General features: G+C 42.2%; 1 protein-coding gene and 1 long non-coding RNA gene across 6 annotated transcripts; one reads left to right on the forward strand and one right to left on the reverse strand.

The window, feature by feature from the left end:
• The first annotated feature begins 16744 nt into the window (after nt 1–16744).
• LOC110971357 (tripartite motif-containing protein 16-like) lies at nt 16745–22018 on the forward strand. Of its 5 annotated transcripts, none has more exons than XM_051944161.1 (2): nt 16745–17050; nt 19541–22018. In XM_051944161.1, the coding sequence occupies exon 2, from the start codon at nt 19652–19654 to the stop codon at nt 21317–21319; it is 1668 nt and encodes a 555-aa protein (XP_051800121.1). In that variant the 5' UTR covers nt 16745–17050; nt 19541–19651; the 3' UTR covers nt 21320–22018. The 5 variants fall into 5 exon arrangements, with proteins under 5 accessions (XP_051800121.1, XP_051800120.1, XP_051800124.1 ...); XM_051944160.1 differs by lacking the exon at nt 16745–17050 and adding an exon at nt 17424–17713; XM_051944164.1 differs by lacking the exon at nt 16745–17050 and adding an exon at nt 17856–18023.
• On the reverse strand, nt 17712–18694 carry LOC127532460 (uncharacterized). The gene is made up of 3 exons (XR_007939902.1): nt 18340–18694; nt 17932–18033; nt 17712–17829 (listed from the first exon to the last, which is right to left on the reverse strand). It is a non-coding gene; the product is annotated as an uncharacterized LOC127532460 (long non-coding RNA).
• Nucleotides 22019–22254: the final 236 nt, after the last annotated feature.

The following is a 22254-nucleotide window of genomic DNA, read 5'->3' on the forward strand; positions in this document are numbered from 1 at the left end:
AACCTGACTAAATAAACTCAATTTTCAATGTGATACTTTTACAGTTTTTTTGACTCCAGTCTTCCCAATGCAAAGCCAAGAGTGGACACTAGATGTCACCATTTGGTGATTTTAATCACTTCACCACTGAATTTCATCATTTATTTCTTCATTCTTCTATCCAGTATGTCGTCACATGGCTGTCAATTATGTTCAGCTCTGAATCAAACCGAAAATATGAGGGGGAAAAATCAGTGAACCTTATTGTCTTTTCTCTGTTAATCAGTGAAGATAAAAAGGCAGCAGTGTTCAGCCACAGAAAAAAATATCTCAAAATAACATGACTCATGTTTGTACTTCTCTGAATTGTCACTGGAGGGAAACTGTTGAAAGGGGCGGGGAGTTCAGCCAAATTGAAATATCCTCAGCCTTAAGAAGTTCAATGTCAGTCAGTCCCTCATACAGCCTCTGTGGAGACAACAGACTGGAATAAGATGGTTTTAACTTTGTGTTTCTGGACTTTAACTGTCTGCTTGACTTCTGTTCAGGGTGAGTTTTATTATTGCTCTATTGCATCTGCAGGCTTGTTTCTCTGACCTGAGTGTGACTTCAGTATGGGTTATGTGCTCTCTATGGTTTCTTCCATCCATCCATCCATCCATCCATCCATCCATCCATCCATTCTCTCTACACCACTTTATCCTCACTAGGGTTGCAGGGGGTGCTGGAGTCTATCTGTTAAGTGATAAACATTATGTGCGCCCTTACTTATTATGTCCACCAGGAGGCAGTAGTTACACAGTTGAGTGTCATTTGTTTGTTACTGACGTTATGCCTACTTTACCCAGAAGGCACTCTGAGCATCTTTTTGTAAATGTTGAACAATGTGCGCGGCACAACAGCTCTCTGTTAAAAATAAATAAATGAATAAATGCTGAAGCATGAGCATGGATCAAGAATCCGTCATTTTTCCACCGCTGCACTCCTCCACGCAACACTATCCCAGCTGACTCAGGTGAAGGCAGGGGACACCCTGGACAGGTCACCAGTCTGTCACAGGGCTACATACACAGACAAACAATCACACTCACATTCACACCTACCGGCAATTTAGAGTTACCTGGTTTCTTTCCTTTATTTTCTTTTTTTTTTTTTTTTGCAGCTTCTCTGACTTGAGTGCGCCTCCAGTTTGGTTGTGTGCTCTCTGTGGTTTCTGTCCTTCTGCTTTTTTTTTTTTCGCAGTTTCTCTGAGTGCGCCTCCAGTTTGGTTGTGTGCTCTCTGTGGTTTCTGTCCTTCTGCTTTTTTTTTTTTTCGCAGTTTCTCTGAGTGCGCCTCCAGTTTGGTTGTGTGCTCTCTGTGGTTTCTGTCCTTCTGCTTTTTTTTTCGCAGCTTCTCTGATTGAGTGCGCCTCCAGTTTGGGTTATGTCAGCTCTGTGGTTTCTGTCCTTTTCTTTTCCTTTTTTTGGCAGCTTCTCTGACTTAAGTGTGTTTTCAGTGTGGGTTATGTGTGCTCTGTGGTTTTTTCAGTTTTATTTTTTGTTTTTTTGCAGTTTCTCTGACTTGAGTGTGACTCCAGTGTGGGTTATGTGCGCTCTATGGTTTCTTTCCATTTTTATTTTTTATTTTTTGGTTTTTGGCAGCTTCTCTGACTTAAGTGTCTTTTCAGTGTGGGTTATGTGCTCTCCCTGGCTTGTTTCTTTCTTTGTTTTTATTTTTATTTTTTTGGTTCTTGGCAGCTTCTCTGACTTAAGTGTCTTTTCAGTGTGGGTTATGTGCGCTCTGTGGTTTCTTTCCATTTTATTTTTGGTTTTTGGCAGCTTCTCTGTCTTGAGTGCGCCTCCAGTGTGGGTTATGTGCGCTCTGTGGTTTCTGTCCTTTTCTTTTCCTTTTTTTTTTGCAGTTTCTCTGACTTAAGTGTCTTTTCAGTGTGGGTTATGTGCGCTTCCTGGCTCCCTTTCTTCTTGCTGTATTTTTTGGCAGCTTCTCTGACTTGAGTGTGACTTCATTGTGGGTTATGTGCTCTCCCTGGCTCCTTTCCTTCTTGCTTATTTTTTGGCAGCTTCTCTAACTTGGTTGGGACTTCAGTGTTGGTTAGTTGCATCAAATACCATATATGGCAGGAGGGGCGTGTCCACAGAGGGATCCCTGAAATGTAAATGATGACAGAACTGGAAGATGAATACAATTATGCCCATTTTGCCTGTACACCTGACTCATGTTTGTACTTCTCTGAATTGTCACTGGAGGGAAACCGTTGAAAGGGGCAGGGAGTTCAGCCAAATTGAAATCTCCTCAGCCTTAAGAAGTTCAATGTCAGTCAGTCTCTCATACAGCCTCTGTGGAGACAACAGACTGGAATAAGATGGTTTTAACTTTGTGTTTCTGGACTTTAACTGTCTGCTTGACTTCTGTTCAGGGTGAGTTTTATTATTGCTCTATTGCGTCTGCAGGCTTGTTTCTCTGACCTGAGTGTGACTTCAGTGTGGGTTATGTGCTCTCTATGGTTTCTTTCCTTTTTCTTTGTTTGGCAGCTTCTCTGACTGTCGCATGTCGACTACAGACTGGAATAAGTTGGTTCTGACTTTGTGTCTCTGGACTTTAACTGTCTGTTTGACTTCTGTTCAGGGCGACTTTTAATTTTTTTTACTGCTACTAATAAGAATATGAATAATATTCAAAGTTTTTATATATATATACAGTGATCAGGCATAACATTATGAGCAAATGCCTTATACTGTGTTGGTCTCCTTTATGCTGCTAAAACTCCTCTGAGCCAGTGGGGCATGGACCCAGGACCTCTAGGGATGTCCTGTGTCACCAGGATGGTGGCAGTGAATTCTGTGGGTTGCAGGGTGGGACCTACCTAGATCAGGCTTATCCTGGAACATCCCACAGATGCTCACAAAGATCTGGATCTGGGGACTGTGGAGCCTGGGTGAACACCACAGCTCTGTCATGTTCCCCGAGCCACTCCTGAGGACTTTCTTTCTCACACAGCACAAGCTCGCAGGGCAGACACTCCTCCTCACAGGGAGAAAAACAACCGGGAGTTTTATTCTGTGTCAGTGGAACGGGTCAGCAGCGCGAGGAGGGAGCCCTACTGTGTGAGCTAATTCATGCTTGTCAATGGGACTTAGAAATGTATATCCACACACATACTGTTGACGGAACTTGGTGATCGGGGAGTGACCCACCCAGTTGGAGGTGGAGACATTGAATTCATATAAATATCACTGCTGTGTTCAGCCTCATTCAGTCTTCCTCTTCAGACGGGGAAACTGGGTGACATTCATTTTTATAACTGCTACATTGATGTGGCTGAGATCTTCTTCTCTGGATTGTATGTTAATATCAGCTGTGTTTATGGTTTATTACAGGGCAGCTGGATGGAAACTCTCACTGTCCTGTTTGTCCACATCACTTTGAGGAGAAGGATCCACCACAAGCAGTGATTGGTGGGGACGTTGTTCTACCATGTTTCCCAAACTTCAGTATCAACGTGAAAGAAGATATACTGCAGTGGGGTAAAGGTAATAAAGACCTCTACGCAATTCAGGGCAATGGCATTAAACATGTGGACGAAGACTACAATGGCAGATTAAAGGTCTCCATTGAAGATTGGAAGAAGGGAGATGCTTCCCTCTGCCTCTCTGGAGTGAAGCAGTCAGATGAAGGACGGTACTGCTGCTGTATTCGAATGATTGGAAAACCCACATGCACAGTTGTGACTCTTGGTAAGAACTTTAACCACCACATCAGTGACACCACCCTTTGTAATAATGTCATTCTGTAGTTAGAACCATGTTGAAGAGCCTCTCTGTAGTCTGTAAGCACTGAGGAGTTTTAGTCCAGAACTGTAAAAACTGTCTTTAACAGTAGAACCTGATGTTAAATAAATGACAGCAGCTGTGGGTTCTCTGTACTGCAGAAAATAAGTGAACTTCAGCTGAACACATGAATCTTTTTCATGTTTCTCTTACAGCTGTGAAGGAAAAAGGTGAAGAAACCAGCACAGGTCAGATAAGAATGAGCTGAATGAACAACAGTTGTTGACCACGTTTCTGTCTGTTGACTGTGAATGTGTTTAGTGTGGTTGGACATCAATGATGAAATGTTTCAGGAGTTTCTACATGTTTATTGGTATTTTTAAAGTAAATCTGATGTTTTCTTGTGCTTCCTCATTGACAGAACACCCAGGTAACCTACAGATTCCACCAAGTGAAGCTCCGACCAAGTCCACAGGACGAGGTAAGTAACTTGAGAACACCAAGTTCTTAGTTGGACTACGGACATGGATTATTCACAGCTGCATGTTGGGCTGCAAATGAATTCAAACACATCAGAACTTTTTTGTTGCAGCTTGAGACAAAAGAAAAGTGTTTCCTCATTCTCCCATTTACTTTGTGTAAAGCTCCAGTTCCACAGAGCATGATGCTGCCACCACCATGCCTGATGGTAGGTCTGGTGTTCTTGGGGTTAAAGGTCCCACTCTTGTTGGATTTACTGTCTCCTCTGTGGGATTTTTGTCTTCAGATAGAAGAGGAATGATGGCTGCTGTGGTTTTCTTCATCTTCCTGATCCTGGGTGGAGGAGGGACACTTTTGTTCAAACACAAGTGTCAACAACAAGAAGTAAGTCCTTCAGAGATAGAAACTTGGTTTTCTTAAAAGCCAAATGCTGTAAATGTGAATGGTTGCACTATGTTTAACAGACTTCATGCTGTCATTTCTGCTTGTTTTCTGTCTAACTCAGAGGTAATAATCTTTGAATTGTCTCTGTAGTCTGCAGACTGTGACTCCTCCCATCAAAGTCCAGTTCAGAAGTTTTGTCCAACAGAACCTTGACAAGTGAATCTTTCTGCTCAGTTTCAGGATTCAAACCAACAACTCCTCCAGGACCAGCTGGACTCAGTGAATGTGAAGAAGACCAGTTCTTGATGAGCACTTTATGTACTTTATGTACAGGACTGGTCTTATAAAGTCTGGATGCTGCTTGTAAATTTTGTATATTTCTGTTAAAAAATTCTGCATTTCTTTGTATTTTGTCTGTTTTGCATCAGTGTCAACAACAAGTGGAACCAAATTCCTTCAGTCTGTTTCCATATTTGCTCCATGAAGCTGATTCTGATTCTGTCCAGCGACTAAATATTCTGTCACAGTTCAGACTGTAAAGCATCATGAATTCTGGATTTTCTAACATGTTCAACAACTTTCTGAGGTCATCATTGCTCCGTGTTTTCCTAAACTGAATCCAGAAATGTATATTTGCTTCCCTTTTGTTTTTCTCAGATCTGTCGTTTCTCCTGTTTTATTTTTGATATGTTTTTTGCCGTTGAAAGAATTATGAGATAAATTTTGCTCATAAACAGCAGTAAAACTACTTTTCTGTTCCTCATGAAGTTGCTGCTGTTCAACACTGAATTCATTTTGATGTTTCAACATTTTTTATCCATTAAATCATCCCATGATTGTTAGTTTCCTTCTGCTCTGAATCCAAGAGACACTGAACAAGTTTTGTAAATTGTGATATTTAGAAAATTAAACTGAAAAAATAAACTCAATTTTCAATGTGATGCTCTCATGACTTACTGTTATTGTGACTCCAGTCTTTCCAATGCAAAGCCAATAGTTGGACGCTACATGTCACCATTTGGTCTTTTTTATCACTTCAACACTGTCATTTATCATTTATTTCTTCATTATTTTATTCAATATGTTGTCACATGGCTGTCAATTGTGTTCAGCTCTGAATCAAACTGAAAATATGAGAAAAATAAATGAATTTAATGATCTTTTCTCTATTAATCAGTGAAGATAAAAAGGCAGCAGTGTTTAGCCACAGAACAAAATATCTCAAAATAACATGAAAAAAAGCATATCTGGACACAAGACGTTTGGCTTGCTTCCCTCGTTTCACTAAAACCTCATTAAAAACCCTTTTTCAAAGTGTCTTCAAGTGTTTTCCTTGATTTCTAATAAAACAACGTGATGCTGCATCAAAGTCTCAGCTTTAATTTCACCAGTTTTGTAGCAGAACTGAAAGGAATGTTTGTGAGTCATCACCTGGTTAACACACAATACAAACACTGCAGGAGTACAGAAGGACATTTGGTTACTAAATGTTTGGTGTTAAACTAGTTTTAATGCTACAGTTTGCTCAGAGCTGATAGAAAGTTTCCTTTTAGACAAATAAGTTCACATATTGTCAGTTCCCAGGACTTTTCGTGTGACTGTTTATTAGTGACCAGAACAGACAGCTGAAACCGAAATTGTGATCGAAATTTTATGTCTCCTCCCAAGCACAAGCCTCCTCCTCTACCTGCCTGGCTGCTGTTGGCTGCTGCCTGATCACGTGTCCACATATCAGAGAGAGTTCAGAGCTGAAAGACTTCATTCACCTGCTCAGCTTCAGACGCTGAGTTTCTCTCAGCACCTGGATGAGCTCATGGAAAAGGGAGGAACCTTCCAGCTCCTCCCAGAAGCAGACAGGAGAGAGCAGCTTTCTCCAGCTCTGCTTCAGGGAGGATCTGCAGCGAGTGGAGCTCCGGCAGGATTCATAGACGTGTTGTTATTCCTGTTTCATAGGCCAGCTGCACAAGTGTCCAACAGAGAAGACGTGTTTTACCATCAGAGTGTCCATCCCACCACTGCTCTCAGGAGAGTCGCTTCTTCACCTCTTCTTTTCCACATTTTTCCATCTTTACGCACACATTTTTTCACATTTCTCACCTCTTTTCACTTTCACTCCCACTTAGTTGGTCACATATTTCATTTTTTTCCCTTTCGTTCAACTTTTCCTTTTTTTTTTGGACCTTCTATTATGTGGTGAGTTACACAAACAGTAAAAGGTTGACAAACACACTGTGTTCCTGAAAGAATCCTCCAGCAACCACTCCAGACTGAAACCTGCCTCTCTGTCCACTCACTCTGGTCTCAGCTTCCAGGTAAACACGGATCATGAGAATCACCCTGAAAACTCCAACCTACTTCACAGACAGTCATATTTTCACACACTTGATGGTAATAATAAAGAAAAGCTATTTCAAAGAGTTTCAGAATGCTGTACTGGCTGATTCTGGCCATCAAAAAGTGAGGAAAGCGAAAAAAGTCATCTCCTTAAAGGCCCTGGTGTAGTTGGCTCTCTGGATAACAGCCGTCCTTCCACTGAAAGAGACTGTTTTCATTTATCCTCTGGTGAAATGTTGCACCGCTCAACAGACAGAGAGAGAAAAAGTGTAAATGAGCTCCTTCAGGTCTGTGTCGTCCAGGACAGAGTTTCTCCGTCTGAAGCTGAACACTGACCGAAGGCTGAGTGGAAATGGAAAGGCTGGCAGGATGGAAGTCTCCGCCTCCAACTGCTCTTTGTAAAGTAAATGAATGGCGGTGGATGGCAGTAGCGGAACGGGGTAATCCTGCCCAGTTGGTGGAGGTGGAGACATTTCATTCATATAAATATCACTGCTGTGTTCAGCGTCATTCAGTGTTCATCTTCAGACGGGGAAACTCTGTCAGTCTGTATTCCTGCCTCCATGCAGAAAACAGACTGGAATAAGATGGTTCTGACTTTGTGTCTCTGGACTTTAATTGTCTGTTTGACTTCTGTTCAGGGTGACTTTCATTATCATTTTTATACACACACACACACACACACACACACACACACACACACACACACACACACACACACACACACACACACACACACACATATATATGGATGCACTGGTCAGTCATAACAATATGACCACGTGCCTTATACTGCGTTGGTCTGCTTTATGCTGCTAAAACTCCTCTGAGCCAGTGGGGCATGGACCCAGGACCTCTGGGGATGTCCTGTGTCACCAGGATGGTGGCAGTGAATTCTGTGGGTTGCAGGGTGGGACCTACCTAGATCAGGCTTATCCTGGAACATCCCATAGATGCTCACTAAGATCTGGATCTGGGGAGTGTAGAACCAGGATGAACACCTTAGCTCTGTCATGTTTCAACCTGGGGAACATGACAGAACTTTATTTGTTCTTCCTGCACGTGTCCAGTGTGGACAGTCTGCATGGTCACTAAGTTTAGGTTGGACCTGTTGATGGTTAAATGTTCATCATGTGATCCTGTGCACATGGAGAAAGCATGAGTTGACGTTAAAAAATCATTTCATACCATCTGGATGTCCCATAATGTGATCATGTCCCTGAAAATGTCCAACTTCACCTGGTCCTTCAGGGAGAGTCTGTTCTGCAGCGACTGTGGATCCAGGACACAAGTTTGACAAACAGACTTTATCGCCTGCAGTTTTTCTTCAGTCTTGAACTGGAAGACACTTAAACATGCTCCAGTGATCCAGCCTGGTCAGAATGTTTCTGCTGTTTGAGCCTTGAGGAGGCAGTTTCTGACAGTCTGGTCCCGATCAGGTTCTACGTTGGCGTGTCTGAGATCTTCTTCTCTGGACTGGATGCTAATGTCAGCTGTGTTTGTGGTTTATTACAGGGCAGCTGGATGGAAACTCTCACTGTCCTGTTTCTCCACATCACTTTGAGGAGAAGGATCCACCACAAGCAGTGATTGGTGGGGACGTTGTTCTACCATGTTTCCCAAACTTCAGTATCAAGGTGAATGAAGATATACTGCAGTGGGGTAAAGGTAATAAAGACCTCTACGCAATTCAGGGCAATGGCATTAAACATGTAGACGAAGACTACAATGGCAGATTACAGGTCTCCATTGAAGATTGGAAGAAGGGAGATGCTTCCCTTTGCCTCTCTGGAGTGAAGCAGTCAGATGAAGGACGGTACTGCTGCTGTATTCGAATGATTGGAAAACCCACATGCACAGTTGTGACTCTTGGTAAGAACTTTAACCACCACATCAGTGACACCACCCTTTGTAATAATGTCATTCTGCAGTTAGAACCATGTTGAAGAGCCTCTCTGTAGTCTGTAAGCACTGAGGAGTTTTAGTCCAGAACTGTAAAAACTGTCTTTAACAGTAGAACCTGATGTTAAATAAATGACACAGCAGTTGTGGGTTCTCTGTACTGCAGAAAATAAGTGAACTTCAGCTGAACACATGAATCTTTTTCATGTTTCTCTTACAGCTGTGAAGGAAAAAGGTGAAGAAACCAGCACAGGTCAGATAAGAATGAGCTGAATGAACAACAGTTGTTGACCACGTTTCTGTCTGTTGACTGTGAATGTGTTTAGTGTGGTTGGACATCAATGATGAAATGTTTCAGGAGTTTCTACATGTTTATTGGTATTTTTAAAGTAAATCTGATGTTTTTCTTGTGCTTCCTCATTGACAGAACACCCAGGTAACCTACAGATTCCACCAAGTGAAGCTCCGACCAAGTCCACAGGACGAGGTAAGTAACTTGAGAACACCAAGTTCTTAGTTGGACTACGGACATGGATTATTCACAGCTGCATGTTGGGCTGCAAATAAATTCAAACACATCAGAACTTTTTTGTTGCAGCTTGAGACAAAAAGAAAAGTGTTTCCTCATTCTCCCATTTACTTTGTGTAAAGCTCCAGTTCCACAGAGCATGATGCTGCCACCACCATGCCTGATGGTAGGTCTGGTGTTCTTGGGGTTAAAGGTCCCACTCTTGTTGGATTTACTGTCTCCTCTGTGGGATTTTTGTCTTCAGATAGAAGAGGAATGATGGCTGCTGTGGTTTTCTTCATCTTCCTGATCCTGGGTGGAGGAGGGACGCTTTTGTTCAAACACAAGTGTCAACAACAAGAAGTAAGTCCTTCAGAGATAGAAACTTGGTTTTCTTAAAAGCCAAATGCTGTAAATGTGAATGGTTGCACTATGTTTAACAGACTTCATGCTGTCATTTCTGCTCGTTTTCTGTGTAACTCAGAGGTAATAATCTTTGAATTGTCTCTGTAATCTGCAGACTGTGACTCCTCCCATCAAAGTCCAGTTCAGAAGTTTTGTCCAAAAGAATCTTGACAAGTGAATCTTCCTGCTCAGTTTCAGGATTCAAACCAACAACTCCTCCAGGACCAGCTGGACTCAGTGATTGTGAAGAAGACCAGTTCTTGATGAGCACTTTATGTACTTTATGTACAGGACTGGTCTTATCTAGTCTGGATGCTGCTTGTAAATTTTGTATATTTCTGTTAAAAAATTCTGCATTTCTTTGTATTTTGTCTGTTTTGCATCAGTGTCAACAACAAGTGGAACCAAATTCCTTCAGTCTGTTTCCATATTTGCTCCATGAAGCTGATTCTGATTCTGTCCAGCGACTAAATATTCTGTCACAGTTCAGACTGTAAAGCATCATGAATTCTGGATTTTCCAACACATTCAACAACTTTCTGAGGTCGTCATTGGTCCATGTTTTCCTAAACTGAATCCAAAACTGTAAACTTGCTTCCCTTTTGTTCTACTCAGTTATGTCATTTCTCCTGTTTTTTTTAATAAAAATATATTTTACTGTCGTTAAAAGATTTATGAGAAAATAATATAAATAAACAGCAGAAACGTAATTTTGTGTTCCTGATGAAGATTTTAATGTTCAACACTGATTTCATTTTCATGTTTCAACATTTTTTATCCAAAAAACCATCACATGAATGTTATTTTCCTTCAGGTCTGAATCCAACAGACTGAACAAGTTCCTTAATTTGTGATATTTAGAAAAATAAACTGATCAAATAAACTCAACTAAGAATGCAATAATTTCATATTTTACTGTTATTTTGACTCCAGTCTTTTCAGTGCAAAGCCAAAAGTTGGACATCACCATTTAATTGATTTAGTCATTTCAACACTTAATTCGATCATTTATTTGATCATTATTTTATCAATCACACAGCAAACACTACAGTCCCTCTACCTGCCTGGCTGCTGTTGGCTGCTGCCTGATCACGTGTCCACATATCAGAGAGAGTTCAGAGCTGAAAGACTTCATTCACCTGCTCAGCTTCAGACGCTGAGTTTCTCTCAGCACCTGGATGAGCTCATGGAAAAGGGAGGAACCTTCCAGCTCCTCCCAGAAGCAGACAGGAGAGAGCAGCTTTCTCCAGCTCTGCTTCAGGGAGGATCTGCAGCGAGTGGAGCTATAGGCAGGATTCATAGACGTGTTGTTATTCCTGCTTCATAGTTCAGCTGCACAATGACAATAAAGATTCTTGATTCACAAGTGTCCAACAGAGAAGGCGTGTTTTACCATCAGATACCGACAGCTGGGATCCAGAGTGTCCACTCCACTGGTGCTCTTAGGAGAGTTGCTTCTTCACCTTTTCTTTGACACGTTTTTCCAGCTTTATTGAGAAATTTTTCCTCTCACTTTTAACCGACATTTAGTTTTTCACATAGTTTTTTTTTCACTTTCTCTCACCTGTTTTTGTTGAACTTCTATTTTGTGGTGAGTTACACAAACACAGTAAAAGGTTGACAAACACACTGTGTGCCTTAAAGAATCCTCCAGCAGCCAGTCCAGACTGAAACCTGCCTCCCTGTCCTCTGTTATCAGTTGTAAATCCTGTCCATCCACCCCCATTCATTTACTTTACAATGAGCAAATGAGCAGCAGAGAGCAGTTGGAGGCGGAGACTTCCATCCTGCCAGCCTTTCCATTTCCACTCAGCCTTCAGTCAGTGTTCAGCTTCAGACGGAGAAACTCTGTCCTGGGGGGAACAGACGTGCGGTGTGAGTGTCGCGAGCTTGACGCAGCAACAACAACTCCGAGATCAACTACAAACGTTGAGGACGAGTCCCGATGACTGAGAGCGAAGAAGAGGACGGTTGGCATAATCCGGTTTGTGACTGGGCCGGGATGGCTTCTCCGGCTTGGGGGGAGGAGGAGAATATGGATTTAGGTCGAGGCAGGTCGGGGTCCAGGCGAGGATCTAGAGCAGAGGAGGGGGTGAGTATGAGTCAAACCAGGAAGCGAGTTTTGGATCAAAATAGTTCAGATGAGGGCAGCGGTGTTGCAGCGCCGAAAAGGCCGGTAAGAGAGCAGCGAAACCCAAGGGTGATCCTAAAGTTTAGACCAGAGAGTGATATTAATAAGGTAGGTCTGATAGCGCTATCTAAAGATTTGAAGAAGAAATTGGGAGACGTTGAGTTAGCTAAAGTGCTGAGGGATGGTAGTTGGCTAATTGTTTGTAAATCAGAAGAGCAGAAAAAGAAAGTGTTGCAACTGGATCAAGTTTGTAAAGTTCATGTGAATGAGAAGAGAGTAATAGGAGAGAAAACATTTGCACGTGGAGTTATAACAGGCATCCCTTTGGATGAGGATTTGGAAAAGTTTAAGCAGTGTTTGGGGGGTGTTGTGAGTGGAATTAGAAGAATGATGAAACGTGTAGATGGAAGAAGCATTGAGAGCCTGTCTATCCTTTTGGAATTCAAAGATAATGTTCTCCCTGAGAGAGTTCAAATGGGCTGCTTAAGTTTCCCTGTAAGAGAGTATGTACCCCCACCACTCCGGTGCTATAAGTGTCAGATGTATGGTCACATAGCGTCGGTCTGCAGGGGAAAGCAGAAATGTCCTAGGTGTAGTGGAGATCATCGAGTAGAGGAGTGTGGAGAGATTAACAGCCCAAAGTGCTGTAATTGCGGAGGACAACATGCAGTGACCTATGGTGGATGTGTGGTTAGGAGAAAAGCAGTGGAAGTCCAAAAGGTTAAAGTAGCACGTAACATCTCGTATGCTGAAGCTGTAAGGAAAGTCCAGGAGCAGAGTACAGTAGGAAGTAAAGGCAGCGCTAAGCAAGGTGATGTTATGAAGAAAGCTAATGTATCAATGGATGAGCTGATAGTCTTCTTAGCTTATGTGATAAACTGCACTGAACAGGTGAAGCATAAAACTGATAAAGTAAAAATAATTGTGAAGGGAGCAGAGATGTTCCTTGGTATGAAAGGGGTCACATGGGAGCAAGTTAACATGAGACTGGAGGAGGAGCAGGATGGAATGCTCGAAGTTTAATGGCAAATGGTCAGGAGCTAAAGGGTTATGTGCAGAGCTGCACAAAAAAGCCAGATATAATCTGTGTCCAGGAAACTTTTTTGGGGCCATCTTTAGAATTTAGAATTAGAGGGTATGAGTGTGTAAGAAGGGATAGACAGGTGGGTAGTGGAGGATGTGCAATATTTCTAAAGGAAGGAGTGCAATATAGAGTTGTGAGGAAAGGAAGGAACTTGGAGTTTATAGTTTTAGAGGTTTGGGCAAAAGAGGGTAGAATGAGAGTGGTAAATTTTTATAATCCATCTAACAGGCTATCAATGGAAGGGTTGCAGGAGTTAAGTGTTCACTTAGAAGGTAGGGTGGTATGCTGTGGGGATTTTAATGCACATAGTTCACTGTGGGATGGGTATGATGATGTGAATGGGTCAGTGGTAGAAGAATTGATGGATGAAAGGAATTTGGTAGTGTTAAATGATGGGAGTATGACTAGGATTAATGTTTATAATGGGAGTGAATCAGCTGTGGATCTTACGTTGGCATCGGAATGTATTGCAGGAGTTTGCACATGGAGAGTAGATGGTGAAACAACTATAGGTAGTGATCACTATCCAATAGTAGTTGAACTGGGTCTCAGTTTGGAGGAAGTTTGCACAGGGGGGGTGGGAAGGTGGATTTATGATGGGGTTAAATGGGATAAGTTTAAGTATATTTGTGATGTTGAAATAAAGAGAGTAAATGTAAATGCCAATATTAATGATTTTAATACATCCTTTTGCAGTGCAGTATTGGAAGCAGCTAAGCAGACAATAAGGAGGAAGGAAAAGAGAGGTAAGAGGAAGATGGTGCCCTGGTGGTCTGTTGAGTGTACTAATGCTGTTAAGGAGAGAAATAAGGCCTTTAAATCATTTAAAAAAAATGTATGTTATCAAAATCTTTGTGAGTACAAGCGGAAAGTGGCACTTGTGAGAAGAGTAGTAAAAGAGGCCAAGAGGTCATGCTGGAGGAGTTACTGTGACACATTAGGAAGACAAACATCTGTGAGTCAGGTATGGGGGACTATTAGGAGAATGTCGGGTAATAATAAACGGTTTGGATATGCAGTTATAACGAGTGGAGATAGGGTTGTGTTAGATGATAAAGGAAAAGCAGAAGTGTTAGTACAGCATTTTGTGAAAGTCCATAGTAATGGAAATCTGGGTGTAGAAGAAAGAAGGGCAAGAAGAAAGACAGTGGGGAACCACATTGAAGCCCTTGAGGATGTTGATGACTATGAAATTGCAGTAAATGTAGAGTTTTCAATGGAGGAGCTTAATATGGCATTAAATGACTGTGGGAAAACTACACCTGAAGAGGATGATATTAGTTACTGCATGCTGAGGAATCTCAGCGAAAGTAGTAAGAGAGTTTTGTTGAGGTTGTATAATAGAGTGTGGGTAGAGAGTAATCTGCCAGAGCAGTGGAAGAAGGCGATAGTTGTCCCAATATGTAAGCCGGGTAAAGATCCCTGCCAAGCTGCAAGTTATAGACCCATAGCTTTAACATCACATGTGGGAAAGCTGATGGAAAAAATGATCAATAATAGACTACTGTTCTTTCTTGAGAGTAATGAGTTGTTAAAAGGTCACCAATATGGGTTTAGGAAAGGTAGAAGCACAGTAGACCCTTCGTTAGTTTTAGAAGATGAGGTCCGGAAGGCCCAAGGTAACAAAGAATGTGTGGCTGCCGTGTTCTTTGATGTTGAGAAAGCGTACGATATGATGTGGAGGGAGGGTTTGATCATTAGGCTACATCAGATGGGTCTACGAGGAAGGATTTTAAGGTGGGTTAGGGACTTTCTATCAGGAAGAACAATAGCTGTACGAGTAGGGGGGGATGTTAGTTCGGAGTATGACGTTGAAAATGGAACACCACAGGGTAGCATTGTTAGTCCGGTAATTTTCTCCATTATGATTAATGAAATTTTTTGTAACGTGGAGTCCTCGGTTGGAGTGTCACTATTTGCTGATGATGGTGTAATGTGGAAAAGAGGTAGGAACATCAAGTATATAGTTAAAAAAGTATAACAAGGTATCAATAAGGTAGAAAGCTGGGCATTAAAGTGGGGTTTTAGATTTTCTGTAGATAAAACTAAGGTTATGTTTCTAACTAGAAAGAGAGTAAGCAATGATATTAAGTTGACATTATATGGACAAAACTTGGAAAGAGTGAATGAGTTTAAATATTTAGGACTATGGTTTGATAGCAGGCTGACTTGGAGGTTGCATATTCGGAAAACTGAGGAGAGATGTAAGAAGGTAGTGAATGTAATGAGATGCCTTAGAGCGGGACTGGGGAGCAAGTCGAGTATACTTAAAAATAGTGTACACAGCATTAATCAGATCTGTTATTGATTTTGGATGTGTAGTATATAATTCGGCAGCACAAAGTAATTTAGTGAAATTAGATGTAGTGCAGAGCCAGGCGCTGAGGATTTGTTGTGGAGCAATGAAGTTAACTCCAGTGTCTGCCCTTCAGGTAGAGTTAGGAGAGATGCCTCTAAAATATAGAAGACTGCAGCTACTGTTGACATATTGGGCAGGTCTTAGGGGTCATAAAAGTAATCATCCAGGTTTAAAACTGTTATGTAGTTGTCAAGAAGGGGAGCGAGCTCAGCTGAACAGTTTTGGGTGGATAAGTAGACGAAAGGCTAGAGATTTTGGTATTGCACAGATGGATGTTAGTCCTGCTGTTCCGATCTCTGTAGTCCCCCCATGGATATTGAAAAGGCCTGATGTAGATCTTGAGCTACAGGGAAAAAAATGTAGTAGTAGTAGTGTAACAGGATATATAGAGAATAGGTTTTCCTCCTGGTTATCAATATATACAGATGTGTCAAGGATAGAAGATGGGAGGGTTGGGATTGCTTTTATTATTCCAAGTCTTGACATTAGAGTTTTTAAAAGAGTAAATGATAATATAGCAGTGTTTACGGGAGAGTTAGTGGCAATTTTGTTTGCGTTACACTGGGTAGAAGAAAGCGCAGCAATGCAAGTAGTTATAGCATCTGATTCCAGTAGTGCGTTAATGAGTATACAAAATATGAGGTCTGAGTCGAGGCAAGATATAGTATACGATATATTACAAGTGGTTTATCGAATAAACGTGTCTGGAAAACGGTTAGTTCTTCTTTGGGTACCAGCACACATAGGAGTTGAAGGGAATGAACTGGCAGATGCCTATGCAAAGAGAGGGGCAAGAAAAGAGATGGTGGATTCTCAAATTAAGTACAGCAAGGCTGAAATTAAGAGCATAGTTAAAAAGAAGTTAGAGAGTGAATGGCAGAGCGATTGGGATGAGGAGGTAAAGGGACGGTTTTATTATTCATTTCAAAAGAAGATTAGGGGGCCAGGGGTTGGGGGTCTGTTGGCAAGGAAGGAAGAAGATGTAGTAGCGAGATTGAGATTTGGACATACACGATTGAATAGTACTCTGAAACTGATTGGAAAGCATCCTACGGGGCAGTGTGAAAATTGTGAGGAGAATGAGACAGTTGAGCATGTTTTGATGAGATGCAGGAAGTATGAACAGCAAAGAAGAGTTTTAAGTAGACGTCTGGAGAATAGAGGGTTAATGTTTTCTTTGGGGACTGTTTTGCAGAGAGACTCTACGTTCGATGTATATAAAGAGCTGCTGACGTTTCTTCGTGTCACTGGGTTAATTAGGAGAGTTTAAGAAGATGTTGACTGCTTGGGCCTTCCTGGCCCACACTCCTTACCGGAAGGTGGCGGTAAATGCAACCTAAAGTTTTTTGCCAACCGCCATAAAACAAAAAGAAGAAGAAGAAGAACTATGTCCTGGACGACACAGACCTGAAGGAGCTCATTTACACTTTTTCTCTCCATCTGTTGAGCGGTGCAACGTTTCACCAGAGGACAAATGAAAACAGCCTCTTTCACTGGAGGGACAACTGTTATCCGGAGAGCCAGCTGCACCAGGGCCGTTAGGGAGATAACTTTTTTCACTTTCCTCACTTTTTGGTCACTAACTTTTTCAGTGCAGAAACCAACGGATGAAGTCGTTGTAGCTCCGTCCATCTTCGTTTCACAGTCTGTGGTTGGAACAAAGAGCAGCCAGCTGTGTTTTCTCACCATCCTCCCCTCGGAAGTCCTCTTTTTAAGGTAGTAACAAAACAGTTTTGAACTAGGAAACATGTTGGTGGCATCTCTACTGTGTCTCAGTTTGCATGAAAGTTTCTGTTTTGTTCTTTTTATTGTCTGAAGAGTTTAAAGTAACTCGGTTGGTAACTAAACTAGGTCCTGGTGACTTCGTGGTTTAGTCTGCCTGCTCAGCTGTTGTGTTTAAATGAGTCGTGTTTACAGTCATCACTGTTCATCTGCTGATTTCATCATTTTAAAAACTCTGTTTTCATGCAAGCCAAAACAGTTCATATACTTTTTGTGATCAATTGTAAGTTTTAAGATAAAAGCTTGGAAAGACTAAGTTTAACAATTTATAAAGAGTTGAAGAGTAAGTTAGACAACACTGATTAAGACCGAATACTTTCATTTGAGAACAATGGGATAGTTCGTCAATGCATTTGTTGAAAACGGTAGATTTTCTGTGCCGTTAAGTAATTACTCTGATACAGACCAGCCAGCGGACAGAGTGCTGCTTTCTGATAATTTCCCCTCCCTGTTCATCTTTTTAAGGGTATAACATATCTAGTAATATTTCTTCAAAGAAGCACAGAAAATCAAAAATGTTAGTGCCGCTGGAATTAATGGAGCTACCTAACTAAATGGATACCTGGTCAACCCACTCCCCGGACAACTCACTCCCTGGTAACTAAATGTACCGAACGAGGCTAGTTAGCAGCTAACTAAATGTACCGAACGGAGCTAGCTAACAGCTAACTAAATGTACCTAATGGAGCTAGCTAACAGCTAACTAAATGTACCTAATGGAGCTAGCTAACAGCTAACTAAATGTACCTAATGGAGCTAGCTAACCGCTAACTAAATGTACCGAACGGAGCCAGCTAGCAGCTAACTAAATGTACCGAACGGAGCCAGCTAGCAGCTAACTAAATGTACCGAACGGAGCCAGCTAACAGCGAAGTAAATGTACCGAACGGAGCCAGCTAACAGCGAAGTAAATGTACCTAATGGAGCTAGCTAACAGCTAACTAAATGTACCGAACGGAGCCAGCTAGCAGCTAACTAAATGTACCTAATGGAGCTAGCTAACCGCTAACTAAATGTACCGAACGGAGCCAGCTAGCAGCTAACTAAATGTACCGAACGGAGCCAGCTAGCAGCTAACTAAATGTACCGAACGGAGCCAGCCAGCAGCGAAGTAAATGTACCGAACGGAGCCAGCTAGCAGCGAAGTAAATGTACCGAACGGAGCCAGCTAACAGCGAAGTAAATGTACCTAATGGAGCTAGCTAACAGCTAACTAAATGTACCTAATGGAGCTAGCTAACCGCTAACTAAATGTACCGAACGGAGCCAGCTAGCAGCTAACTAAATGTACCGAACGGAGCCAGCTAGCAGCTAACTAAATGTACCGAACGGAGCCAGCTAGCAGCTAACTAAATGTACCGAACGGAGCCAGCTAGCAGCTAACTAAATGTACCGAACGGAGCCAGCTAGCAGCGAAGTAAATGTACCGAACGGAGCCAGCTAGCAGCGAAGTAAATGTACCGAACGGAGCCAGCTGGCAGCGAAGTAAATGTACCGAACGGAGCGAGCTAACAGCTAACTAAATGTACCGAACGGAGCCAGCTAACAGCTAACTAAATGTACCGAACGAGGCTAGCTAACATAATAAACCGAACGAAGCTTACTAAACGGAGCTAGCTGACTGGATAATGACATGTAATCCAACAGCTAGCATCACCAGATGCACAAACAGACACGAGTTTAAAGTCTGTCCTGTAACATAACTCCTAAACTGAACTCTTCATGTTATCAAGAAGTTGTCACCACAGAATAAATCTATCAACACTATATTAGCAAGTAGTTTACAGAAGTAAGGTCATGGTTGTAAATGAGGACTGGTTCTTAAACATTTGTACCTGGTTAAATAAAACTCAAATCAATCAATAAAAATGAAAGTAAGCTCACTGAGTTTCTAACTTAGCAAAGTGTCTGTTAATGTTACAGATAACTGCTACTGGAAAAACTACATCTGTTTAACATGCAGCTAAAAAATGCTGTCTGACTCGCCTTGTTGAAGAAAATGCAGAATTTGTCGATAAATATGTGAAGTAAACCAGCCGCCGTCAGCACGGTGTTACCGGTACAGAGAATGAACAGCTGCCGTTTCCTCCTCGGTTTATAACAGCAACTAGTTGTGAAAAATACAAAACGTAGATAGAAAAACAGTCCAAATTTCTTGTGTTGTGGTTCACATGAAAAACATCTACTGTAATTTTAACCTCCCAGTGAATTTTGATGTAGCTCTACAGAAACTTACTGTAAATAGATTCTACAGTAAATATTTGGTCATTTTACTGTAATTTTGCTGTTAAAAACTGCAGAAATTTGTGACGTGTATGATTAGAATATGTCAGTGCTGTATAAAAGGATTGGACACAGCATGTCCTCTTCCAGAATGAATCAGTCCCTCTTCCTTCAACATATTTCCTCTTTCCTCTCCTCTAGATCTGCACTGTGGAGTGAAGTGGAAGAGCTGAAAGGCCACATTCTCTGCAGGATCACACTAGTTTATGCTGGAAGAGAGAGAAACTGAATCGCTCCTGCTCAGAGGAGAAGATGGCTCAGAGAGGAGTTCAGCTGGACAGAGAAACCTTCTCTTGTTCAGTCTGTCTGGATCTACTGAAGGATCCGGTGACTATTCCGTGTGGACACAGCTACTGTATGACGTGTATTAATACCCACTGGGATGGAGAGGATGAGCAGAGAAACCACAGCTGCCCTCAGTGCAGGAAGACTTTCAGACCGAGGCCTGTCCTGGAGCAAAACGCCATGTTAGCAGCTTTAATGGAGGAGCTGAAGAAGGCTGGACTCCAGGCTGCTCCTGCTGACCACCACTTTGCTGCACCTGAAGATGTGGCCTGTGATTTGTGCACTGGGAGGAAGAGGAAGGCTGTCAAGACCTGTTTAGTCTGTCCAGCCTCTTACTGTGAGAATCACCTTCAGCCTCATTATGATGCACCTCCATTAAAGAGACACAAGCTGGTGGAGCCCTCCAAGGACCTCCAGGAGAACATCTGCTCTCGTCATGATGAGGTGATGAAGCTGTTCTGTCGTACTGATCAGCAGCTCATCTGTTATCTCTGCTCTGTGGCCGAACACAAAGGCCACGACACAGTCTCAGCTGCAGCAGAAAGGACTGAGAAGCAGAAGGAGCTGGAGGTGAGTCGACTGAACATCCAGCAGAGAATCCAGGACAAAGAGAAAGATGTGGAGGCGCTTCTACAGGAGCTGGGGGTCACCAGTGTCTCTGCTGAAGAAACAATGTTCAACAGTTGGCATATATTAGAAGCGTTGATTCGTCTCATACAGAACAGTAGCAATGTGCTGCATCGGCAGATCAGATCCCAGCGAAAGGCTGAAGAGAGTCGAGCCCAGGAGCTTCGGAAAAAGCTGAAGCAGGAGATTAGGGATCTGAAGAGGAAAGCTGCTGAGCTGAAGAAGCTCTCGGAGACACCAGATCACACCCAGTTTCTCCTCAACTGCCCGTCTGTGTCAGCACTCAGTGAGTCCGCACACACTTCCAGCATCAACATCCGTCCTCGGAGGCACTTTGAGGAGGTGGTAAATGTTATGGAAAAGCTGAAGGAAAGCGTACAGTACAAGCTGATGAACCACTGGAAAAGCATCTCACACATAGTCAATCTGTCAGATATGTTATTGCCAGAATCAGAACCAAAGACCAGAGCTGAGTTCCTTAGATATTCACGTGACATCACCATGGATCTGAACACGTTGTGCAGATGGTTGGTTTTATATGATGGAGACAGAAAAATCCCAACAGAGTGGGACGGGACGTCTTATCCTCGTTATCCAGGCGAATTCGCTAGACAGTATCAGGTTCTGAGCAGACAGCGTCTAGTCAGACGCTGTTACTGGGAGGTGGAGTTGATGGTAGGCTCTTGTATAGCAGTCTCATACCCGAGTATCAGCAGAAGAGTGCCTGACTGTGGATTTGGCCATAATGACAAATCCTGGTCATTATATCGTGACAGGAACAGTTTTGAATTTAAACACAAAGACATAACAACTCCTATCTTCGGTCCTCAGCCCTCCAGGGTGGGAGTTTACCTGGATTACAGTGCAGGTATTCTGTCCTTCTACGATGTCTCTGAAACCACGACTCTCCTCTACAGAGTCCAGACCACGTTCACTGAGCCTCTATATGCTGGACTGGAGACGAACACATTTACACTGATCGGTAAAATGAACTGGACTGCACAGTGAGTAGTGGTTAGCACTTTCGCCTTGCAGCAAGAAGGTCCCGGTTCAAATCCCGGGGTGGGCCTGGGATCTTTCTCCCTGTGCATGCGTGGGTTTTCTCCGGGTACTCCGGCTTCCTCCCACAGTCCAAAAATATGCTGAGGTTGATTGACTATTCTAAGTTGCCCGTAGGTGTGAATGTGAGTGTGAGTGTTCCCGCGACCCCAGTGAGGATAGAGCGGTGTATAGAGAATGGATGGATGGATGTAAACTGAAATAAAGTCACATCTGTCACAGTTCCGGGGGTGAACTCAGAGGTTCACCTTTTATTTTAAACCTGAAAATGTCAGCTTGTCTGTGCTCTGAGTGTCTGATGAACGTGTATGGATCTGTTCGTGTGCTGCAGTTTTTCTTCCTCTTCATGAGCCTCAGCAGAGAAATCACCAGACCTTCTTCCACCACAGAGATTTTATTCTCACTTTATAAATGTGTGAAGAATTCTTGAATTGCATTTGTTTAGAAAGATTAAAATGATCTACAGCTGATACGTGCTAAACCTGTAGTTATTCTGTTTGTTATTGACGAGGAAATCATTGGTTAACTGAGGTTCTGGGTTTAACAGACGGATTGTGTTGAAGAGAATTTTGGTTTGAAGTTATCAAACAAAACTAATTTTTTACTTGTTAATGTGTGAATAAACTGTTGGTTTAAATCCCAAACAAAGCTGATGTGATCCTTGATCTGTTTAGAAAGAAGATTTTATGTGTCCACAAAGATTTGTCTCGCAGACTTAAAAGAAAGTGGAGGAAAAACACTGAAAATGTGACACTAGAGCACAAAAAACAATTATTTTGCCATCCCTAACGTGACTTTAAATGTGCACAAAGACTTGAAAAATGTGAGGATTTAAATATGTATTCCTCAACCTGATAATTCAGACACATCTATGCGATTTAGAT

The sequence above is a fragment of the Acanthochromis polyacanthus genome, chromosome 23 (genome assembly GCF_021347895.1).
Source record: "Acanthochromis polyacanthus isolate Apoly-LR-REF ecotype Palm Island chromosome 23, KAUST_Apoly_ChrSc, whole genome shotgun sequence".
NCBI lineage: Eukaryota > Metazoa > Chordata > Actinopteri > Pomacentridae > Acanthochromis > Acanthochromis polyacanthus.